The sequence below is a fragment of the Sminthopsis crassicaudata genome, chromosome 1 (genome assembly GCF_048593235.1).
Source record: "Sminthopsis crassicaudata isolate SCR6 chromosome 1, ASM4859323v1, whole genome shotgun sequence".
Lineage (NCBI taxonomy): Eukaryota > Metazoa > Chordata > Mammalia > Dasyuromorphia > Dasyuridae > Sminthopsis > Sminthopsis crassicaudata.
The window spans coordinates 191,798,729-191,820,709 of record NC_133617.1 but is presented as its reverse complement, the minus strand read 5'-3'; the positions used below and the strand labels follow the sequence as shown (position 1 = coordinate 191,820,709).

Genomic DNA, 21,981 nt, shown 5'->3' with positions numbered 1-21,981 from the left:
AAGGCTGAAACACAAAGATCCATTCAGGGCTGACCATTTCCCTTTCCAGTAGAAGGCGGGTTTTGGATGGGATTGAATTCATTTCTTACCTCCCAGTTCAGGTGCCTTGCAGAAAACAGCCCTAAGGCTGTGATGGATCCACTTGGCAGGATTTGCCATCTCTCATTTGCTCTGAGAGAAATTTAATAAATTCTAAGAGTCATAATTTCATTGTTGGTGACTCCAGGTGTTTCATAGGGAGAACTGAGTGTGAAATGGTTAAGGGATGTTGAAAAAGTGACAAATTGGTAGAATTTCTAAGGACTGGACTTGCCATTTCATTAGTATAGTTAACTTTTAGATAAAGAAAGTCCCTTTAGGTCAGCAATTTAGTCTTAGAGACTAACACAGAGCACTAACACTTAACACTTTAGTACACTTAGAGGTTAAGTGACTTGCCTAGTGACTTAAACACTAAACACTAAAACAGCTGATATGTATCTGCAGAACTTGAATCCATGTTTTCCAGCAGACAACCTTTTTTTTTTTTTTTTTTTTTTTTTTTTTTTTTTTTTTTTACTGGTCTAGATTCTCTCTGCTATTTACAAATCTCAGAGAAACCAGCAACCTAGTATATATCTTACCCTTAAGAGATGGGAATAAACTGTATGAAGAACCATATTTTTTTCCCTGCAAAGATAGGACTGCAAAATGCACCTAACTATACTAATGGACAAATTAGTTTTCTGAATTCACTCCACTGTGCAAAATTGAAGCCAGTGTATGAAACGGCTTTTCATTTCCCCCATCAGATTGACTAGGGGAAAGCCCCAAGAACTAGTCCTTCAAAGCTTCACATATATTTTGGTGGGTCCAGAGAGCAAACCTTTTAACGGGAATGCCTGAAATGTGTCTGCTTCAGCTTTGTGTTATGTCTGTAATTTGAATTATTTGCATTTTGGAAAGGTATAAATTGCTCTGGTGTACTTTTGTTGGTGCCTGGCCAGGCAGGGAGTTGCCTTGGGCCCTAAACCAGCCAGGCCAATGCAGATGTGGCAAGCTTACAATGGAAACTTTTGTGGTTTATCAAGCCTCACTTCTTAGGCACATTCTGACAAGAAGAAAGGTATCCCACATGCTTATTGAATTGGGAGAAAATTCTTTTCTCCTCCATAGGCAAATTTCTTTACCAGTTAGACCCTCACAAACTGTTCCTAACCCAATGTATTTTTTTTCTTTTAAATTGTATAAACCTGCAAAACATGTTTACTGTAAGAGGTTGACGTAGTGGTCTAAGGTTTCCCTCCTGGATTAGGTCCCAGTTCGTGGGCGTTGAGATTTCCCTCTTGGTTCACCAGACGTAACATGAGGAATTGTCTACTTTTTTTTTTGTCTCTGCTTCATAACAGCTTCTCCTCCTTATGTTTTTGTTAAATGAAATGTCACTAACTTTTAATGAGTCCTCTATTTCTCTTTTCTCTCTCTGATTCTTACTCTCCCCGCAATCCTTCTGCCCCCCCTTTTTGAACAGTAAGGGTCTGGACATTCTCAAGAGAATTTCTTACTGAAACCCAAACTATGATTCTTAGCTTCTAGTTGATAGGTAAAGACTAAACACTGGTCGGAATTTTTCTCTAACAGTTTAGATTATAACACCTAAAATGGTTTTTTGAACAAACTTGTGCTTTGTCATAATAAAATTTCAAAAGCTTGTAGGTTAGTGTCAAAGAGAATTAATAGAGGATTAGTCATATAAAGAATAACTTAGATTAAAAAAAAAAGTAGAAGAGAAGGGGAAAGCCTTTCAGGGCTCCAAGACAGAATCCTAGATAGGATCCTAGATCATATAGTCTCTTTATAAGAGAGAAACTAGGACTAAGAATAAATCAATACAAAATTCTAGCCATCCTTTTTCAAAGCCAGGAAAGCATTCCTGACCACTAGGACATATGGCTAGAGTAAAAAATATAGTCCTTTGGCCAAAGTTCTTGAGCAGGCCTGAACTTTGGAACTTTTGCAGAGCTGTCAAAATTCTGATGTCTTCAAGAGCAACTAAGTTTATTTTTAGCTTCACAGTATTTTTTCCTGTAGGAAAGTTGGGTCCTCTACCCAAGAGACTAATCATTGATTTAGTGGATTCATCTGGTGAATGAATTGTGTACTTTGATTTGATAACCTTGGGAAGTTTGTGCAATTTTGGCATGTTTGAAACTTGGTATCAGAGGATTCTGGGCATTGGTATACCTGACATATTTCCTCCAATAAATAACTTCTGAAGGGATTTCTCTGATCTTATTTTGTTTTGCACTTTGAAAAAGGTATATATTTTCTCCTTTAGAAAAAAAAAACATAAAGAGAAATATAGGCTACATATAAATATATTCCAGCATTGCAGAGATTCATGATTCATTCTCTGGGAATATTCACTTCTTTCATCAGTATAGATTTTAATCCATATAAATATATATATTAATAGGTGGTTTAATAAATTGTGATTACATTAAATTTTTTTTAGGATATCACTTCATTTTAGCTAAAGGTAAAAGATTGAAGGGGTAGGAGATGGAGGTAAATTTCTTTGTAAGTAATCAACACCATCATTTTTACTTGTCAGTTTAAAAATAATAACTTAATGCCATTTTCATAACATCCTATTTTCCAGAGTGATGTTTCTATACACAGACTATTGTTTTGCAGGTATTCATTAGATGCCCCTAAAAGTGACACCTCTATGTTGAGCATAGTAGAAAATAAAAAACAAAAAGTTCATTTATAAGTACCTTGAACCGATTTTTTTCCTTAAAGAAAGTCCACCATGCAAATAATTCTGGGTTAAAGTTCAAGTGAATTTGTATTTGTATTTGCACACCTGAATATGCCAATAAATATACAAAAAAACATCATGAGTGTCATTTCCTCATTTATTATAATGGCATCTCTGATAAGACAGAAGAGCTCATACCTCTCCAAATGTTCTCTTTCTACTGATGGACAGAGACACAATTAGTTTTTGGGCCAGCCTGAATTTTCATGTTTCTCATTTCTCTTCAGATAGATTGATATGGATTTAGACATTCTGTTATTGCCGGTTTTGATTATAATGGGATAGAACCATTAACTAAATTTGAAGATCACCAGTTCTGTGACCAGTAACATGCTCATTGTTAAAAGGGAATCTAGTCCCTGGGGACTATGGGCTCTAGTATGATGAATATACCTAGCTTAAATGATTTCTTAAGAACCTATATTTTCTCTTTAAGGCCTGTGTTAGTATTCGGTGTTAGGGTAGTTGCAAGCTAACTACTTCATTGAAACTGATGTCTTAGATAATGATTATGGAACATCATGCATTATAGTTATCTGGTCAAACTGTACTGTAAGCTTCATGCAGGCCAGAACCATGTCTTATCTAAATTGTATATTCTCCTATAAACAACTTAGTGCTTTCTATACAATAGATTCTTACTAATGTTTGTTGTTTAATCTAGAAAGAAGTCATCCAAGAATCAGGAAAAGTTTTTCCTATCACTGAGTTCTAATGTTGGCTGCACAATGAAAATACTACTGTTATTTATATGGATTTAAGGGGAGAGAATGGGGGAGGATAGAAATATATGCACAAAAGGATAGATTTATTTCTGTCTTTTCCTTTTAGATGGTCACCATGTGTGGGAAATGGAAGCAAAAACTGACAAAGAAATGTGTAAGCCAGTAAGTATTCCTTAAATATACTGCCATTAAAAAAAAAATACATGCTCTTACATGTTTCTGTAGCATCTAGCTAGAATAGAATTAGTTTCCTTAACTTTGGCACATTGTTTCTTTAGTAAAATAGAACAACTAATAAAAATAATAGATAGGGCATGAACAAGTCATAAAAATGATTGTAAAACACTCTGTGAAACAAGTGCTAAAATGAAGCTAAATAATGTGAAGAATAATCATGGTAACAGCAGCCATATGGACCAAGAGATGTGAGTTGGTCCTCCTGGAAATGCTTTGTAAAATGATTTGGGGACAAAATGGATAGCACTAAAAAAATATGAAGTGACTAACTAGGTGGCACAGTGGATAGAGTGCCTCAAGTCATGAAGACTTATTTTCCTGAGTTCAAGGTTGAGCTCAGATGTGTACTAGCTGTGTGATCCTGGGCAAGTCAGGGTTCTGTTTGCCTCCGTTTCCTTCCTGTAAAAAGAGGTGGAGAAGAAAATATAAAATCACTTCATTATGTTTGCAAGAAAAGCCCAAGTGGGGTTACAAACACATGTGTGTGTGTTATGTGTATGTGTGTGTGTGTGTGTATAAAATCTCAAAACCTGAAATTCTTGAAATATGTTTTCCATCCTTTGCACATGGATGCATGTATACTTTTCTGCTTTCTTTATCACAGTTTCTTCAATGTCAGCAAAGAGACTAAGGCATAGGGGATTCCCCAAAATGAGTACTACTCTTCCCTCCAACTCCCCTGGGAAAGAAGACTTTGAGACTCTCAAAATTGACCTGCTCTTCAGTGGGGTGTATCCCCTGTCCTATAGATAAATTGGTTCTTAGACCAATATTTCAATAACTCTCTTGAGCAATAGATTATTATTAATCTTTTCTATAGAGCACATGATGATTTTTTTTATTAGTTACTTTTGTTTTAGATGTAAAATAGACACCACCTCAGACATAGCCTTACTTGACAAATTTACTCATTGGATTTGCCTACAAATTAAATTTAATTAATTAAAAGGGAGGAATAAATTTGTAATATATTTTGTAACTATTATTTTTTTAATTTTTTCCTTCAGTTTTACAAATAACCACTTATCTTAAAAAATTGTATTTCAGTTTTATTTTGTATCCCTCAAAGAAACTAGCTCAGTTAATACTTAATAGGTATTTAATAAATATTTGTTGATTGATTGATCACCTTTGGTGATTAATGATTTTTGGGTGATCAGTAATGTAAGGTTTTTTTTTTTGTTGTTGTTGTTGTTGTTCCTCCATTGGAAAGATCAAGTTGATTTAAAGCTTATGTGGTTGATAAGTTTTTGTTCACTAATTAGCAATACTGATTTACTTTCCCAATTTTACTTTTTTTACTTTTTTTTTTAACTGATTTTACTTTTCCAATGCTTCCTTAGGCTCCAATTTCCTTCAGAACTATACTGAAAACAGGACAGAGAATGTAAATTCAGATCCCACTTTTGTTATCCATTGCCTTTATTAATGTTGGACAAACCCCTTAAGTTCTCTGAGCTTTAGCTTCTTCAAGTACAAAATATGGGAATGGCCTGGGCTACCTAGTCTAATATATAAATCTGTGATCTTATGTATACTGGGATCAATCCCTGATTTTACTCATACAAGTAACAAAAGCTTACTTTCTTCCTTACTTTCATATATTATTCATCTCTATGTTAACCTTCTTATATAATTACAGCAGTTGTCAGTTTATTCTTTATAATAATGAACAAGCCACCATGAGAGTAAATGTTGAACTAATATTTATTTTGTCCACTGTTCTGAATCATTTGTATGGGGTTTTCTTGGCAAAAATACTGAAATGGTTTGCCATTTTCTTCTCCACCTCATTTTAGAGATAAGGAAACTGAGTCAAACAGGGTTAAGGGTCACACAGTTAGTAAGTGTTTCAGGCCAGATTTGAACTTAAGAAGATGAGTCTTCCTGATTCTAGGCCTGGAACTCTTATCAGCTATACTACTTACCTGCCCTGGAGATGATGTTAAGAAATCTCAAAGAGTAGGTACTTCAGTGAAGGAATGGTGACATCCAGCCACCAGGCCAGTGGTTGTGTCCTGATCACACATGTGCCAAGGGAATTTGGTAGTAAGTAAAGGAAGCCATAAACATAGAGAATCAGACTCTATTTTGTGTAGCTCACTAGCTCTTTATGTCTATGTGGTTGGACTGTGGAAGACATTGGAAGCTGACCATCTTCTCTTCCATTGGGAGCTATTGTTTACTATACTTCATTTACTAATGGGAACTCATGCATGGTGTTCCTTCAGTTGATATGCAGAAAGACCAAACACTGTATGTATGTGTCCCCAGAACACTCCATCTTTCTATTCTTCCAAGTCATTGTCTACTATCTCTGCTTCTACTTTCATCCTAAATGTTTGCTTTTTGATATATCCAGGTTAAGTAAATAATTTTCTGTTGCAAATAATCATAACTTCCTTCTCCTATTTTTAATAGTTTTCCCATTCTGATTTTCACGTATAAGTTGTCTTGTTTTTTAAAGCCAAGATAAATACATATATTCATTATTCATTATTCTTTCACTGTCTTTTCTATGAACGTAAAATTTCTTATTTTTTTATTTTTCCTTTTGTATGTTTTAAAATAAATGTGATGTATTAAATATGGTAACCAGTATTTGTGCAGCTTTTTAAAGTTTGTAAAAAGCTTTATATATATTAAGTCATTTGATCCTCACAAGAATCCTGGGAGGTAGGTGTTATTAGTATTCCCACTTTACAGATAATTAAATTAAAGTAGAGAGTGGTGATTTGCTTAGGAGTCCACAGCTAGTAAGAAGTTGAATTAAGATTTGAAATCAGACCCAGATTTAGTCCATTGCACCCTCCTAATGTCTGCTTAGAGTATTAGAGTTAGGAATCAGGAAGAATAGGTGGTGAAAATTCCATCTCTGACTTCAGAGTTTGCAGTGACCATGGGCAAAGCTATTCAAATTCTCTGAGCCTCATCAGTAAGGAAGTCTGCAAATAGTAAGAATGTATAGCTAGTAAATAGAGTTTTAACTTATTACCATATATTACATTTGATTGAAAGAGCACAGTATTAAAAGTACATTGACTTGGATCAACTCCTCACACCACCATTTATTATATGAAATGGGGAAATTGCATTGGACCTTTGGTTCATCATTTGTAAAGAAAAGGGATGTGTTCAGCTTTGAATTTTATGATGCTTATATGTTTCTTAAAGTATATATCCTCTCTACCATTTGACCAATGCTTCCCATCTTTGATAAAAGGAGCAAAATATTCAAGGTATGGATCTGTTAAGAACTCCTTTAAGCCCAAACAAATTTAACAAAAGAAGTAAATAGAAGGGCTTTTTCTTAAACTTTTCACTCTTCTTTTTTATTAAAAATTAGTCATGTGACATTACATCAAAGATACTTTGTAGAGACAGTCAAATGGCAGAAACAATGAGATGCTTGATCCAAAATCAGGAAGACATAAGTTCAGCTCCTGCCAGATTTAGTACCTTTGTAGCATTGGGTTAATCATCTAACAACATCTCAGTCTCAGTTCCTTCATTTGTAAAATGGGATTAATGATAGCACCTACCTTCTAGATTTGTATGGAAGATCAAGTAAGGTATCATATGTAATGCATTTTTCAAATGTTAAAGCAATATATAAATATTAGCTATTGTTATCATTACAGATGACCATTTATCTCAAAGAAATCAAAAAGTTCAGTGGAAAGAGCACTGAACTTGGATCCCAAATACTTGGATTCATAAAGTTACTCTGTCACTGAGTTTTAAACAGGCATTAAGTGACTTAAGAAATGCAGAATTGGACTAGAAAGATCCCTGCTCTCTTAATGCCCAGACCATAATTTTTTTTAATTGTATAATATCAACATTGCCATGGTATCTCTAGAAAGATGTAATCAATTTGTCTAAAATTTTGTGTAAAAAGATGGCCTTATTTGTGATCAGCCACCTTCCACATAAAAATTCAAGAGCCTTTGTCAGAACCTGTGGCCCAATATTTTCCACTAGTAAATACCTATATTGGTTGTGTTTTTTTTTTCTTTTTCTTCACATTGGTCTAGGGACTATAGATCTAAAATAAGGAAGATTCATTCTGAATCCTCTTAAAGCATATAACTAAGGTAGTAGGAAGAGAAATCTGATGGGCATCATAAATATTCCCAAGACTGTGGTGTTATGGTTTTCTTATTATTTTGTCTTTTTTTTATCTCCAGTACTTAAGACAGTTCCTGGTACATAATAAATGCTTGATCAGATTTGTCCAGAAATTGAAGCAAAGAATTAAAACCATGTAGAGTTTTCTTTCCGGCATATTGTTAATTCCAGATTATATTTCCCCCCATATAGCCTTGATCTTTTGCCTTCTCATCATTCATTCTAAAATGACCCCTTACCCATTACTCAGCAACTAAGTTTTGGTTAGCCTCAACAAAACACAGATGAATAAATATTCTGATATTGGGAAGAAAGAGATGATAATAATTGAGGGATAGCTTATCTAGCATGTGGTAGTTAGTGATATATAGAAAGAGAAATATTTGTAAAACTTGATAGTGGTTGGCTTATAGAAAGTGCTTAATAAATGCTCATTCCTCAAGTCCCCTTTCCCTTCAAATTGGTATAGATCTTTGATTTAAATGTAAAGAATTGTCTGGTGTTGACCCATGCAGATCAACTCCTTTGAAATGTGTCTTAGAAGGTTGCTTAGAAGCACTAAGACTCCAATGGCTTTGCCCACAATTACATACCCATAAATTAAAGGCAACACTTGAATTCATATTTTCCTTAATCCAAGACTTCTACTCCATTCTATCATTCTAATTTGTTTCCTCTCTACTTCCCTTCACTAACATGGCTAATTAGGTTGCTTTCATTCTTTTAAAAAAGATTTTCATGAAAATTTCAAAGGATCATATGTAGACATTCTAATTATTATTATTATCATCTTCATTGATAAAATACTGATTGGTGCCTTTCCTTTTGTATCATTCTCATTTCAGAATTCACTGGTGGTTGAGATACCACCTTTTCGCAATCAGAGAATTACCAGTCCTGTTCAGGTTAATTTCTATGTCTGCAATGGAAAGAGAAAGAGAAGCCAGTACCAGCATTTCACCTACCTTCCTGCAAATGGTAACAATATATTTCTAACATTAAGCACTGGAAATGAAAGATTTGGATGTTTTTTCTAAAAGATGTAGAAAAAAATGGAACACTTCATGAAGTTGGTGCAATACAATGTAACCTGTGCTACACTGGGGAGTAAAAACCTATGTTTCAGCCTGCTTAGCAAGACTGTCTCCTCAATTTCCTCTGAAATGCAGAGGAAAGTGTATTTTCCTTTCTAAAAAAAATTGTTGGGTGTTACCTGAGGGAAGATTGCTGATCTCTCTCTCTGCTGGTGGCCTCCAAATATATAGCAGACACCTCCACTCTACTCCCTGCTCAGCACGAATTCTCTGTGCCCTTCAGCAGTCATAAAGCTGCTGTATATATAAAATTGTATAGATCTTTCAGATGGAAAAGAAAATACTTATAATTCCTTTGTAGATGCCTTTAGAAATAAACATTTGTTATAATGTCTTAAGGCCAACACCTTATTTGGTCACTTTACTTCAATGGTGATTTTATGCTCATGCTAATATTCCGTCTTATACCCCAGTCATTGGGAATTTAATGTCACTGTAATGGGCAGAATTTGAGATGGGAGAACTTTTTGTGTAATCAAAACATGTCCTTTCATTGTTGATTGCCTGTTTTAAAAGATTGTAGATAGCCCTTTTGAACTCCCATAATAGCAATTAACCTTATGGACTTTTCAGGGTATATATTTTAAGAAAATACCAATTTCTTTGACTCCTAATAACCCAGGAAGTGGCAAAGAAAGGGAAATCACAAAAAAATGTATATTCCCAAATCTGTACCTATTTGTGACCACTTGTACCAAGGCTCCTGTCAGCAGGAATGAATCATGTTGATTGTGTTAAGCCTGGCATTCATCCAGTAGGGCCAAAATTTCTAGCTTTTCACTTAATTGAGTTAAAAGTCTTGTATTTCACATAGGCAATTTTAACTTGTATAGCCACAATTATTAAAAATTTTGTGTATCTTTATGTTCTGAAAATTTTAACTGTTGTCATTTTAAAAAGAAAGGCACCCTAAAACTCATTGTAAAAGCACTCAGATCTCTTAAGGAAATCTCGAGAATACGGCAATGGCATTTTTGTGCTTTGAATGTTAAATGGTACTTAAAGTGTTCCAGCTAAGAAGAAAACCCTAACATCTCTATGTTGATTGAACAGTTAGGGCTAAGTGTTATATCAGACAAACATCAGTGAAATCTTCTATGATTAGATTGATGTGCTTTTGCTGCAGAAATATCACCAAGATAGTGTTTTGAAAATAGAAGAAAGGATGCATGTGACTGTCAGCATGTTGACATTTAAAAGATTTCCATGGTTTAATTTGTTCCCTTGTCCCTTTAGGATTTATAGACTGGGAGTTCACTCATAATTTACAGATGAGTTAGACATTCTTGAAGTAAGGTACAGCATATCTATGTAAATGAAAGTGATCTGCTTTTCAATTGCTTTAAAGGATTTGTTCTTATCAAAGAGAGTGTGTTAGATACAAAATGAAACACTGAAAAATAAAAGTGAGGTCTCATAAGAAGAGATTACATTTGGAAAATGGAATTAGAATGGAAACCATTTTTATTTTTATACTCTAATCTTGGGAGTACATTTCTATGGCCTTAGGTTACACTAGGATGTCATGAGGCTTTTAGACTTTAGACTTGCATTCAGTGGATGTAGTATAGAAATAATAGAGTGACTTCCTTGGCCTTTTTTGTGTGGTGATGGGGAGACCAAAGTGTTACATTGTTAGACCTAATGAAAGTAAAAGCCCTGGAACTATTGGTTTCAGAGGTCCAGCCACAATCATACTGTTTTTAGTGGAACTGGACTCTGAACTGAGAATTTTGATCTCAAGAAGCCCTCCAAATATAGATTCTTTCAAATTGGGTCAATTTAGTAATGTTAATTATGAAACAATGACCATCCTTCTTGTAGGGTATACTTGGTTTTCTTTTTTTAAAAAACAAAATTGTTGATAATGACATTCTCCCTTCCATTTTTTTTTTTGCTAGGTTTGCCTACCTCAGTTTATTTATATATGCTTCATTTTTTAACCATAAACTTAAATATTTGTCAATGACAAAAGCTGAAACATAGCTTGCTAATTTTTAATGTGTTTTTTAAGTGCACTTGGTGAGTTGGGTTTGATAAATCAATCCTAACATCATAAAATGTGGAGTCAAAATATAAAGTATAATCCCTTAATGCTCTATTGATTAAGAGGCTTATATAGAGAAGCATGTAAAATTTAGATAATATGAATAGATCAGAATCCTCTGAGATTTCTAAAGTAGGTGTAACTAGGGATCCTGTTATTGTATTTTTCCCTCTTCTTGTATCCCTTTTTCTTTATTTCCTTCTTTTCTTCCTTCGTTCCTTTCTTCCTTGGTTGGCAGTATTTTCTAGCCTGAGATATCATCACTAGACCAAGAACTAGGCCAAAACAGTAAGCTGGTCAACACAGATGTGTTCACTATTTGTTATGTCCCAATTCTCACCAATTCTCTGCTTAATATTAAAAAGAGAAACTTTCTTTCAAAGAACACCATTTCTTAAAGATAACTCCATGTACTGGCCAATTTATGTCACTGATATGTTGAAAGCTATTTAATGCTAAAACCTTTATACTACTCAGGTGGGGACTTTCACTGCCCTTGGTTAAATGCAATCTTCTTAGAGTTTCACAACATCGTGGAATGAAAGTGTGGAAAGTGTTTTGTTTGCTTATGAAAATGGTGAGTAGGGCTCACATCTCTGTCATCAGCCTCCTCCACTTCCTGTCTCAGCTCTAAAATTATCTTCTTACTGCTTGGCAGCAGATAAACACAATCAGCAATTTGCCCACGATGACATTTAGCTGCCACACCTCATTTTCATTCCCCATGTCTTGTGCTGGCAGCTCACTTTCTACATTAAAATGTTACATTGGTAAGATTGAAGGAAAACAACCAGAAATGCAAAATCCTATTGAACTTATGGCACAACTTTTGATTGTGGTTGGTGGATCTTTGGGTAGACTGGCTTTTAAAACCAAATGGATTCTTCCACTAGAAGATGATAAAATGTTTAACTTGAGCACAGTTGCCTATTGAATGTACATCAAAAGGTATGTGCATTTCTGACTGAAAATTTTTTGCATTCAGCTTCCAGGGGAAAATAATCATAGTACAAGATAGGAAAAAAATGGGTATCATGACAGATTTTTGCATGCAAAGAACATTTGTATTAATTTAAAAAAACTTGTCATTGTTTTCCTTAAGAATACTAAATACAACCCCCTGAAAGGAAATTTTCCTTGACACTTAGTCATAATTACATAGACGTCATAAAACAAAGATTCTGCCAGAAATATTAGCAGTTCTGAGAAATTATTTTAATGCTCTTGAAATTTAGAATTACAAATATAAAAGAGCTTTAACCTGTGGTGAGGTCTCAGAGGAGTCAAAGGTTTGAGTTTGGGGAGTATCTAGCTTTTGAGATGGAAATCTTGTGAGATTATTTTTTGGGACCTATCCACATTTACATTGTTCTTTTGAGTATCGAGTAACAAACTCAAAGGCTCGTGGTCCACAGTTTCAACAACAAAGATTTGGAGAATCATAGCAGATTACCTTTATCAGGCCTTTAAAAGTAGAAAGGTAGGTCCTTGAGTGGACAGGTCACACTCAAAAATTATCTCCAAGATAATTTGTAATAATAGAGTATGACAAAAGCCTAAAAGGCTTTATTTAGAAGTCCCCAAACTAAAAGATGTACATTCAGGATAAGCACCACTCATCCTAAAAGAAAGAAAGAAGCTTCACTGTCCTTCTTGGTCAGTGACAAGATCAATACAACATATTTACTTTTATATATGTAATCAAGGAACTTGCTTATTTCGCTATTTCACTTTTATCATAGATAAGTATCAATTATCAGAATAGTTAAATCAATAAGCAACAAAATTTATCTAAAATGAGACAATTTTAAGGGATGGAATTCTTGTTTCTCTGATGGTGAATTTTGAGTCAAAGATAGAACGGTATCATTTCAGTCAGAAATGGTAGTGGTACCCTTCAGTGCCCTACATGCCCTTCCTCTCTTCTTCTCTCAAGAAGTACTGTGAGAGAAACTAAAACCTCTCCTTACATACTGTGTTCAGATTATTCAGGTGGAAAGATATAAGGAAGGAAAGAAGAGTAGATCTGGAATATTAGAGGACTTGGTTTGAGTAATTTTATTTTTAAAAATCTGTATGAGAGTAAATCACTTCATCTTTTGAGAGTGTTTCCTCATTTGTAAAATGAAGAAATTGGACTACCTGGTTTGTAAGAACCTCTTTGATTCTTAATCTCAAGATTTTTAAAGGCCTTTGGAACTCCATAACTTATAACTACATAGAAGAGAAAATCAGTATCTCCAAGATAATAATTTTGCCTTTCCCACTCCATAGGATCAGGAAATATTCCACATTTTCCCTAGGTTCCCTAGAATCTGGTATGTCATAGGTGTCTAATAAATGCTTATTGGATGAATAAATAACAGATTTGTATATTTGAATTTGTAAACAATTAAGATATAAAGATTGCATTACAGAAGAGTCTTCTGAAGTTTTCACACCTAGTTCCATAGAACTTATGTTCTGATCCTTTTGAAGTTCAGATATCTAACAGGTTGCAAACTCAAGAAATTCACTTTTGGTCATGTTGTTCAATGCACCAACCAGTGACATAGCATCAATGTAAATGTTCTGAGGTGGCTTGTCAAAAAGAAACTATCAAAATAAATAATTGGAGTTTGTAGTTTGAATTATAAAACAGTCAGCACATACTGAATAAGTACAGCACATGGTGCTCCTAGCACACATTATTCTCCTTATACCCACTGAGTCATTTATAGCATCTTTGAGTTTCATCTTTTCCATTTTGCTTATCTCCCCCCGAAAAAATCTTTTTCCTGGATATCTTAATCCCCAAATAGAATAATCCAAGCACTCTAAAAGCTTAACACTGGCTCTAAATGTTCATTTACTTAACTTTTGTGTCAAAGAAGTAAAGTAATGGATTCAACTGGAAATCCTTTGGTGATGCTGCTTCTTCCACCTCTGGGTCTCAATCCCAACTTTTTTCAGATAGACACATGGTCATGGGATGCTGGAGGTTATGCCCACAAAGATTTTTCTGATAAATCCAACTTTCTTCTTTTCCTCTCCTTCCCTTTTCTTCTTTACTGTTCAGTTCTTAGATAATTTAATACAATAAAGCATTTCCTTTTAGGCCAATGGCACCAGTACATGGAGAACTGGCTAACTCTGGAGAATGTTTCTTTTCCAGGTTAAAACCTCTTTCCTTGAACTGAAATAGCTCACTTTTGTGCCATGTACTTTTATAACTGTTTTTAGGCTATTCTTTGGTTGCATCTTTGTCTTTGACATTTAGTACTGTAACTAGATCAGCCATGACTGTGCATGAATCCTGTTTCCTATTAAAATGAAAAAAAAAATAAGTATCAAAGCATTCATTTGAATTGGGACACCATATTCTTTTTTTATAGCACAGGAACACAATATTTTTTAGAATATCATAAAGAAAAGATGCTTTCTTGTGCTTCCTTTTAATACTCTCTCATTCTGCCAACCATTAATGTTGAAATGCTTTCCTTGATGCTTTTTTTGTGTCTGTGGGAAGAGTCCAATATCTTTCTAGGCTCACTAATATGTAGTAAAGGATTATTCTAATTTAAACCAATTCAAACACAGACAGACTCACTGTATAATCATTTGTTTAGACGGTATCAATGAGTATTATTTTATATTCATGATCCAAGTAAACTAGATATTGGATCCAAGAAGTTAACTTGACTTGCCCAAAGTTCTACTAGTTAGGAATGTAGCCATGAATTTATTCCGATAACTACAGACTTCCTGAGATGTATCTCAAAAAATCAAATTCAGTTCTATATTTTGTGTGATGCTTATTTTGTCTTTTCTTGTTGTGGCCTGAACTCTGAAAACATTTGATGGGGAAAAAATAGTCCAGCATAGCATACTTACTATTGACAGAATTGAGAGAATTGAATTTTCATTCCAGCAAAATATCCAAAACAAATGTGTAGGCCATGATTGCACCTGCCCTTTAATGAATATGTGGGCACTGGCATGTGGAGGAGCAATTTTTATATAAAAGAACATAGACTTTACATTAAATAAAAGAACATATAGGGCTTTACATTAAACATCTGGACTACCAAAAATAAAACTCTTAGATTTTGCTGCTCTAGTAACAGAGACAATACTTATGGCCAGTTCATGACACAGATCACAAACCGATCCAATCATGCCTATCCACATGGACTCATTGTTAGGCTGGCTCAAGGGACTGTCCTGTCCATGCTTTTGAAATGATCATTTTGTTTCTTTATATTCCTTTTATTACAATCCTTTGAACATTATAAAAAGTGCTGGATTCTGCTTTCCATCTCCAACTTTCTAAGTATTACACTTGAACTTATAAGTAGTAATATATATATATATATATATATATATATATATATATATATATATATATATATATATATATATATATATATCATATCAAAGATATGTTGTATCTTTCATGCCTCTGGAGTATTACTTAGTATTTGAAAAGAAACAAATTATTTAATAAGTACAAATATTGCTCTAGAAAAGATTAGAACCATTGTTAAATTTCCTAAGAATTGTTATGGATTTTTTTTTAATTTTAGTAGATGGACAAAGAAATAAAGACAGAGGCACAAATTTTGAAATAATTGTACAGAAAAGAATAGACATAGGATGATTATATTTACTAGTCAAAATTAGAAAAATATAAATCTGGAAAAATCCTGTCTTTTTCATAACAAGAGGCTAATATTCTCTCCCACCATTCTTTAATTTTTCATATAATTTTATCTTTCAAATTTTTTGGCAAATTATTTAGTCTTAAATAGGGTTTCCTTCATTCATTTTGTTTGAAAAGTCTGTGGTTTCTGTTTGGTCTATATATGCTGAATTTGCTGTCAAGTGGTTTGCTTGACTTGAATCCTGATTGGATGATGGGAAAGTTTCTGGGTCTTTGAGAAGAGTTCAGTTTAAGAAAAGGGTTTAAAGATATCTATATGACATCAAGAAAAGTCAATAAAAGAAGTTTCAAATACTTTCAAAATCCTATATGCTTCATTTAACACTGAATTCTAAACTACAGGGAAAGGTATGTAGAGCAGAAGAGACAAATTACATACTGAAAGATGAGTGTTCTAAGCTTGTGAAGGAATATAATGAGGAGATCCTAGTTTGGGGAATGATGAGCAACAGTGAGTCTGTTTCCCTGCAGACGGAGTGGCATGTGGGTTTACTGGGTGGTAAATAGAATGGGCAGAGAGGGATATAATAGCAAGGAGACTGAGGGTAACCACAGAGTATCCAGTGACCCCTTTATCAGACCTACTCGCAGTACCACTGAGGGAGCAGGGGTATTATTTTAAGCAATCATGCTGGGCAAAAGCCATCAAAAACAAAAGGAAGTGTGAGTCAAAAGTAGCTGAACACCCAAGATGCCTATTCATAAATGTGTGTGTGTGTGTGTGTGTGTGTGTGTGTGTGTGTACAAGCAGTGCAAGACAAGTCTCCGTTGAACAAATTGACAAAGATTTATATACTTCCAGACAGAATAAATTGCCCTTTTTCTTACCCTATTAAGTCACTTTCCAGGGAGCATATTTGAGAAGTTTCTTGTATAAATGTTTCTTTGAAAAAATACATTCTCACCCCCTCCTCAAGTCACATTTCCCATATGCTGTAACTTACTGGAGACTGCACCCATTGTGGCTTTTTGTGCCTTCTGACCAGAGTCTAACTAAATCTTACTCTTCACAGCTGCTTGGAAAGAAAGCATACCCTCTAGGGAAGAATCTTTGAATCATACTTAGTACAAATTAGAGGTTTGGCAATTATTTGGAGAAATCTGATCAGTGTATCTTTTGGCCTTCATTGTGTACTTTGACCATCTCCAGCAATCAACCTAATTGGATAATTGTCAAATCTCCACTTAATTTTCTACTGAGAAGACCTCCCCAGTGAAACATTGAGTCATCCACACCTGTAAGATTGTGGGTTGTAACCTTTAAAAGATGAATCAGCAATTTAACTGATAATAGACTTGACCTTGTATTTCAACTCATGGCCCATGGAAGTATCAGGAAAATTAGGCACATTAAATTGGGAAATATACACTTATATTTTTGTTTGTTTTTATATTTATATATATTTGCTATATAAATATAAACATATTTATGTATGTTTTGTTTTGTTTTGTTTTTGAGGGCCAAGACCTATAAATGATTTCATCAGTATAGGGAATTCGAATGTGGAAGTAATATAGAACAAATCTTTCCTACAACTGATAGTTTTAGTTGCTTAGAATGTTGAGAGATTAAATAACTTGTTCAGAGTCACACAGACAGTATATATCAAGACTGGATTTAAACATGGATTTTCCTGACTGAGATCAATTTTCTTTACCACTACCTTACTACTACCTTTCATGGGGAGAGGATTCAAAAGCTAACCTCTCTCTAAGATCAAGAAAAATGCCTGGTTTATTAAATGCAATGGGATTAGCTACATTGAGACTGCATAAAGATGCAACTGAAGAAGAAGTGGAAAATTTAGAATGAGAAACTTTTTGCCTTTTTCATCAGATAGTTCAGAAAATCAGTCAAAAAGCATTTATTAAGCACTGAGGCTATGCCACGTAATCTGGTTACTCATACCTTTTCTCCATGTGATATAAAACATTGTTTGAACTCTGGAATTTATTTTTAATTTTCATTAAAATATCTGCCTCAAGAGTCAGTGCTATAGAAAGTAATGTTTTCTCTGAATTAGGGTCTTGTATTTAGGACAAAAATCTTTTCTGCTGTGCTGTAAAATGCATCACATAAAGTGACTCATCTTGAAAAGTGAAGGGCCACTGTCTTTAGAGGGGAATAAGTGAAGTAAAAATAAAAATAAAAACAAAACTCAGAACATTTAAAAAAGATAATCTTTGAAAGGCATCTTGTCTAGGAAGTGGTAAAAAGTGAAGTTTGGCTCTTTGAAATCCTTGAATTTACTTATCTGGCTCTTAGCAGGAATGATCAATTGGCTCCTAAACACTGCCTTCCCCTCTTTTCTCCATAACTCTTAACCACCAACACCAATACTCAGATCTCAGATCTTTGAGGTCTATTTACAACTCATTCATGTTGCCAGAACAGATTATACTTAATGACACAGTCAATTGTCCCAGATTGGGAAGGTAGATTTAAAAGCACACACAGTGAGAGATTTGGTCTTTCCTCCCCCTAGCTTTCATGTTTAAGGTTATTGTATTTTTCTAATATTCATTTATAAAATGAATAATAAATAAATAAATTTCAATAGATGGCTTGAATAATAATTTGGAACTCAATGAACTCTAACACTTCAAAATGGCCATTTAAATATAAAGTATAACATGAATTTATTAGCCCATGCTTGCATAGCAGATGCCCCTGTATTATTTCCCACACACATACTTAATTTAAAGGATCTACAATGAATTGTCCTGCTTTCACTTTACTACATTGAACAGTCTAATAATTTTACAACTATTAAAAGGAAAGCATCCAGTAACTGAATTACTTAGAAATCTCTTTTCATTCAGATAATGGTATTGTTTCAGATTATAGGCAAGATGTACACTCATATATACTTCTGTATATGCAGATACTAAACCCATATACATGCATCAAGGCTCATAGAGAGCTCAGATGTGAAGGAGAGAAAGACAATGAATTATCTATTTCCTTTGTGTGATTAGTAGGGGAGAAAAACTAGCTTCTCTATTCCAAAAAGAAGCTTTCTTTCCTTGGCCAGAGAAAAGATCATGTGACTTCAACACACAGACCACTGAAGACACAGAAATGAAGCCTTTAGGAGTCTATTTGCCTTGGATATATTTTAACTCCAATATCTGCTTGAGGATAGTTTTAAATTTCAAGTTATAATTTGTCTCAGTAAGTTATATGACATTGTCTTCCAGTGCCTCATGGACAGCCAAACTGCCCCCATTTTTTTTGTGGGAGATTGCATCTTCTAGGTCATGAGAATAAGCTTGTGTTTAAAGGATGGAGATGAGTTAGGCATTCTGGATTTTGTTTCTAGATTCTATTACAGGCCTTGACACTAAGTCACTGTTCAACTTTTCATTTCACCTCAGAATAATCCCTGATTTCCTCATCTAAACATAGAAATGCTTATTTGTTTATACATGTTGAGATCTTAGGTTGGAGGCAGTACATATAAGCCAACTATTCATCATTAGATTTATCTTTAATATTGTGGAAGAAAAAAGAGACTAAATTTTTTCTCTACATAATTGGTCAATCAGTACATTGTAGGAAACATGAAAACCTTGTTTAAGTTAAGAGGGAGAACCCACTGTTTTATAATTAGGGTTGCTCAATCCAAATTTCCTGTATTAACTATATGGATTGTAATAACTTTGGCTTTCAGGGATAGTAACTACAGTAGCCACTTTCTTTCTTGTCAGTCAACAATATTAATCTGATTACCTAATATGTGGCAGGCATTTACCCAAGCGCCTTGTTTTCAATGAGTTCCCTAATCACTTGCTTTGAACAGAATAAATTTGTGTTTGCACTTCATCAGCTCTTTCATTTTTTGTGAGACTAAAACTTGTGAGTCACTGAAAACCCAGTTTCCCTCGATCTCACTCAAGAATTAGCCTTTTTTTTCCCTGTGTAGATACATTTCACACTAGATGAGGCTTCTATGGCATCTGACCCTGGGAAAGAAACCCCTGCTGTGATACTGAAAGAAACTCTCAGAAAGAAGTAGGCAAGTGAACTGATGTGCACATATGGGGATGCCAAAGAAGGGAACAAGTTTAGAGAGGAAGCAGGATTTTTAATAGCAGTTTACATTAAACTGAGAAGGACTCATAAATTTAGGGCTGACCTAAAATGAAAGGTTTTCATGTATTCATTTGAATCTTTCACCTTGATTCTATGATATATCTCTTTTTATTGGTATCTATCTATGCCCATCACTTATCTGTACTAGGCCAGATGGAGAAAAGAGTTCATGTGTTTTCTAGGGTTGATGTTACTGCCACTGCCGGACAAGAAAAACATCTTAACTCCTTCTCTCCAAGGAATGGAGATCACCTCAGCTATATGACCATCTTTCCATCATTAGAGGCAGGAATCCTGAAATCACTCTTCCCAGTGGGAAGGGCATGTGAAGTGCTGTATTTTAAACATAATTTTGGACTTGCGCTATATCTTATTTTATTTAACAAAAAGAAGATTGGATCTTTGTGAAAATTTTAAAAATTACTATAGATGATATCTTTTGTTGTCAAACCTGTACATTATTATTCAAATTGTTCTGTCCTTGCTAACAATGTATTTAATGTAAATGAAATCAGTTGTGATGAATATCAGTATTGCACTAACTAACAGTGCTGTCTTGTCCATGAAAAATCTGCTTTGTAAACCTAAAGGAAACTGTGACAATTAGTATTCATCTGTCGCACTTTTGCTTTCCATAATAAATGTAGATTGTGAACTCGCCACTTGGGTAATGTGGTATTTTTCTGTGTGCCATTGCCTAATATCACCCTGAGTTATACTGTGTCATCTTGTGTTACTTTATTTCAAGGCATAGCCTAATATGATATAATATAACAGGAGGTAATAGGACCAAATTGAATTGAAAATTCTTTCAACCTGAGGACCCAGATTTTGCTAGACAGTGATAGGATTAAATGCCACAGGACCACATGAAGAAACATCCTTCCTTAACTAATGTAAAATAGGAAGCATCTTCTTATGTGACTGGCTTACAGTTAGGATGTTAGTATACTTTGAAATACACATGAAAAGGGCAACTTGGACACATTCATAGTAGTACAGTATTAGTGCATTTAAACTTTCATGACCCTAACGAGAATAAAGGGGAAGATCTTGTCATTAAAAATATGCCTTTAATTTTTAAATGGCAGTTTTCATGTTTTCCATTTTATTAGTATATGTTGATAAAACTATATATCTTAAGGAGCTAGAAAGGGGCTGGAGGATCTTCTCATACTTGATCGTTTTTCATAAAGGACAAGTGCCACCAACTAGTTGTGTGATCTTGAATGAATTATTTTGTTTCTAGATCTCAGTTTTCTCATATTTATGGTAGGGACTGGGGGAGTCAGGAGGGTTGACTAAAGTAATCTTTAAGAGTTCTTTCATTTCTATAATTCTGTGATTCTGAATCACTAGGTTATTCATCCATCCATCCCATTATAGCTATCTGGTACCTTTTTACTCCCAATTTGGAGGAACTATGTATTTGTAGGCTAAGTGAGAAACTCAAAAATGTGTAAGAAACTAGAATCAGGGCTTCTTAATCTAATTTTCTTGGATCCTTAAGAGGTCTATGAGCTCAGATGAGAGAAAAATTAGATCTTTCTTTTCACTAACCTCTAAATTAACTTTATCATTTCCTTGAATTAGAATTTTTTAAAAGAAATTATTCTAAGAACAGCTTCAAAGACATCACTGGACTGCCAAATACAAATACAGGCACGCGCGCGTGTGCGCACACGCACACACACACACGGGTTAAAAACCCCTGCTTTAAAGAATAACAGTGATAATAAGATCTTTTATTCCTTTGTCCAAAAAGTTAAGTCCTGAGCTGTAGTTATAGTATCATTAATCCAAAGCAAAAAGAAAATATTCATTCTATTTATCAATGTACATTCATGAAGAAGGACATGCTACTAAAAATTTTCTGTAGCTGTCAAATCTTGTTTTTATTTATAAGGTCATATTAAAGAGGCCCCCTGAAGAAAGTTGTAGTCCTTTTAAATGAATTCTATTAAAGTCTGTTTAAAATTTTTGCTTTTGTTACTTTTCTTATCTCATAAACTTTTCCAGTTTGGGAGTACTAAGAGACTTCATACAACTGGAGTTGGAGTGTAGAACAATATGCAAACTAGTCATCTTCTAAATATGTGTATTTAGTTGAATTCTTTAAAAAAAGAAGAAGAAGACTAAAATGGTT

At 34.1% G+C, this 21,981-nt stretch overlaps 1 protein-coding gene and 1 long non-coding RNA gene across 6 annotated transcripts in view; one reads left to right on the top strand and one right to left on the bottom strand.

The window, feature by feature from the left end:
- NFATC1 (nuclear factor of activated T cells 1) overlaps positions 1-21,981 on the top strand; it is a 202,702-nt gene that overhangs the window by 127,368 nt on the left and 53,353 nt on the right. For 4 of the 5 annotated variants that reach the window (XM_074273459.1, XM_074273482.1, XM_074273467.1 and 1 more), the window contains exons 7-8: positions 3,635-3,690; positions 8,742-8,874. In XM_074273459.1, the coding sequence (XP_074129560.1) occupies positions 3,635-3,690; positions 8,742-8,874 (189 nt within the window). Of the gene's footprint in view, positions 1-3,634; positions 3,691-8,741; positions 8,875-20,017; positions 20,496-21,981 lie in introns of those variants that run through there. The other variant, XM_074273489.1, reaches the window with a different exon arrangement.
- Positions 13,864-21,981, bottom strand: part of LOC141546022 (uncharacterized) — a 145,539-nt gene continuing 137,421 nt past the window's right edge. Inside the window, exon 6 of the long non-coding RNA XR_012483212.1 lies at positions 13,864-14,339. This is a non-coding gene — a long non-coding RNA (uncharacterized LOC141546022). The remainder of the gene's footprint in view (positions 14,340-21,981) is intronic.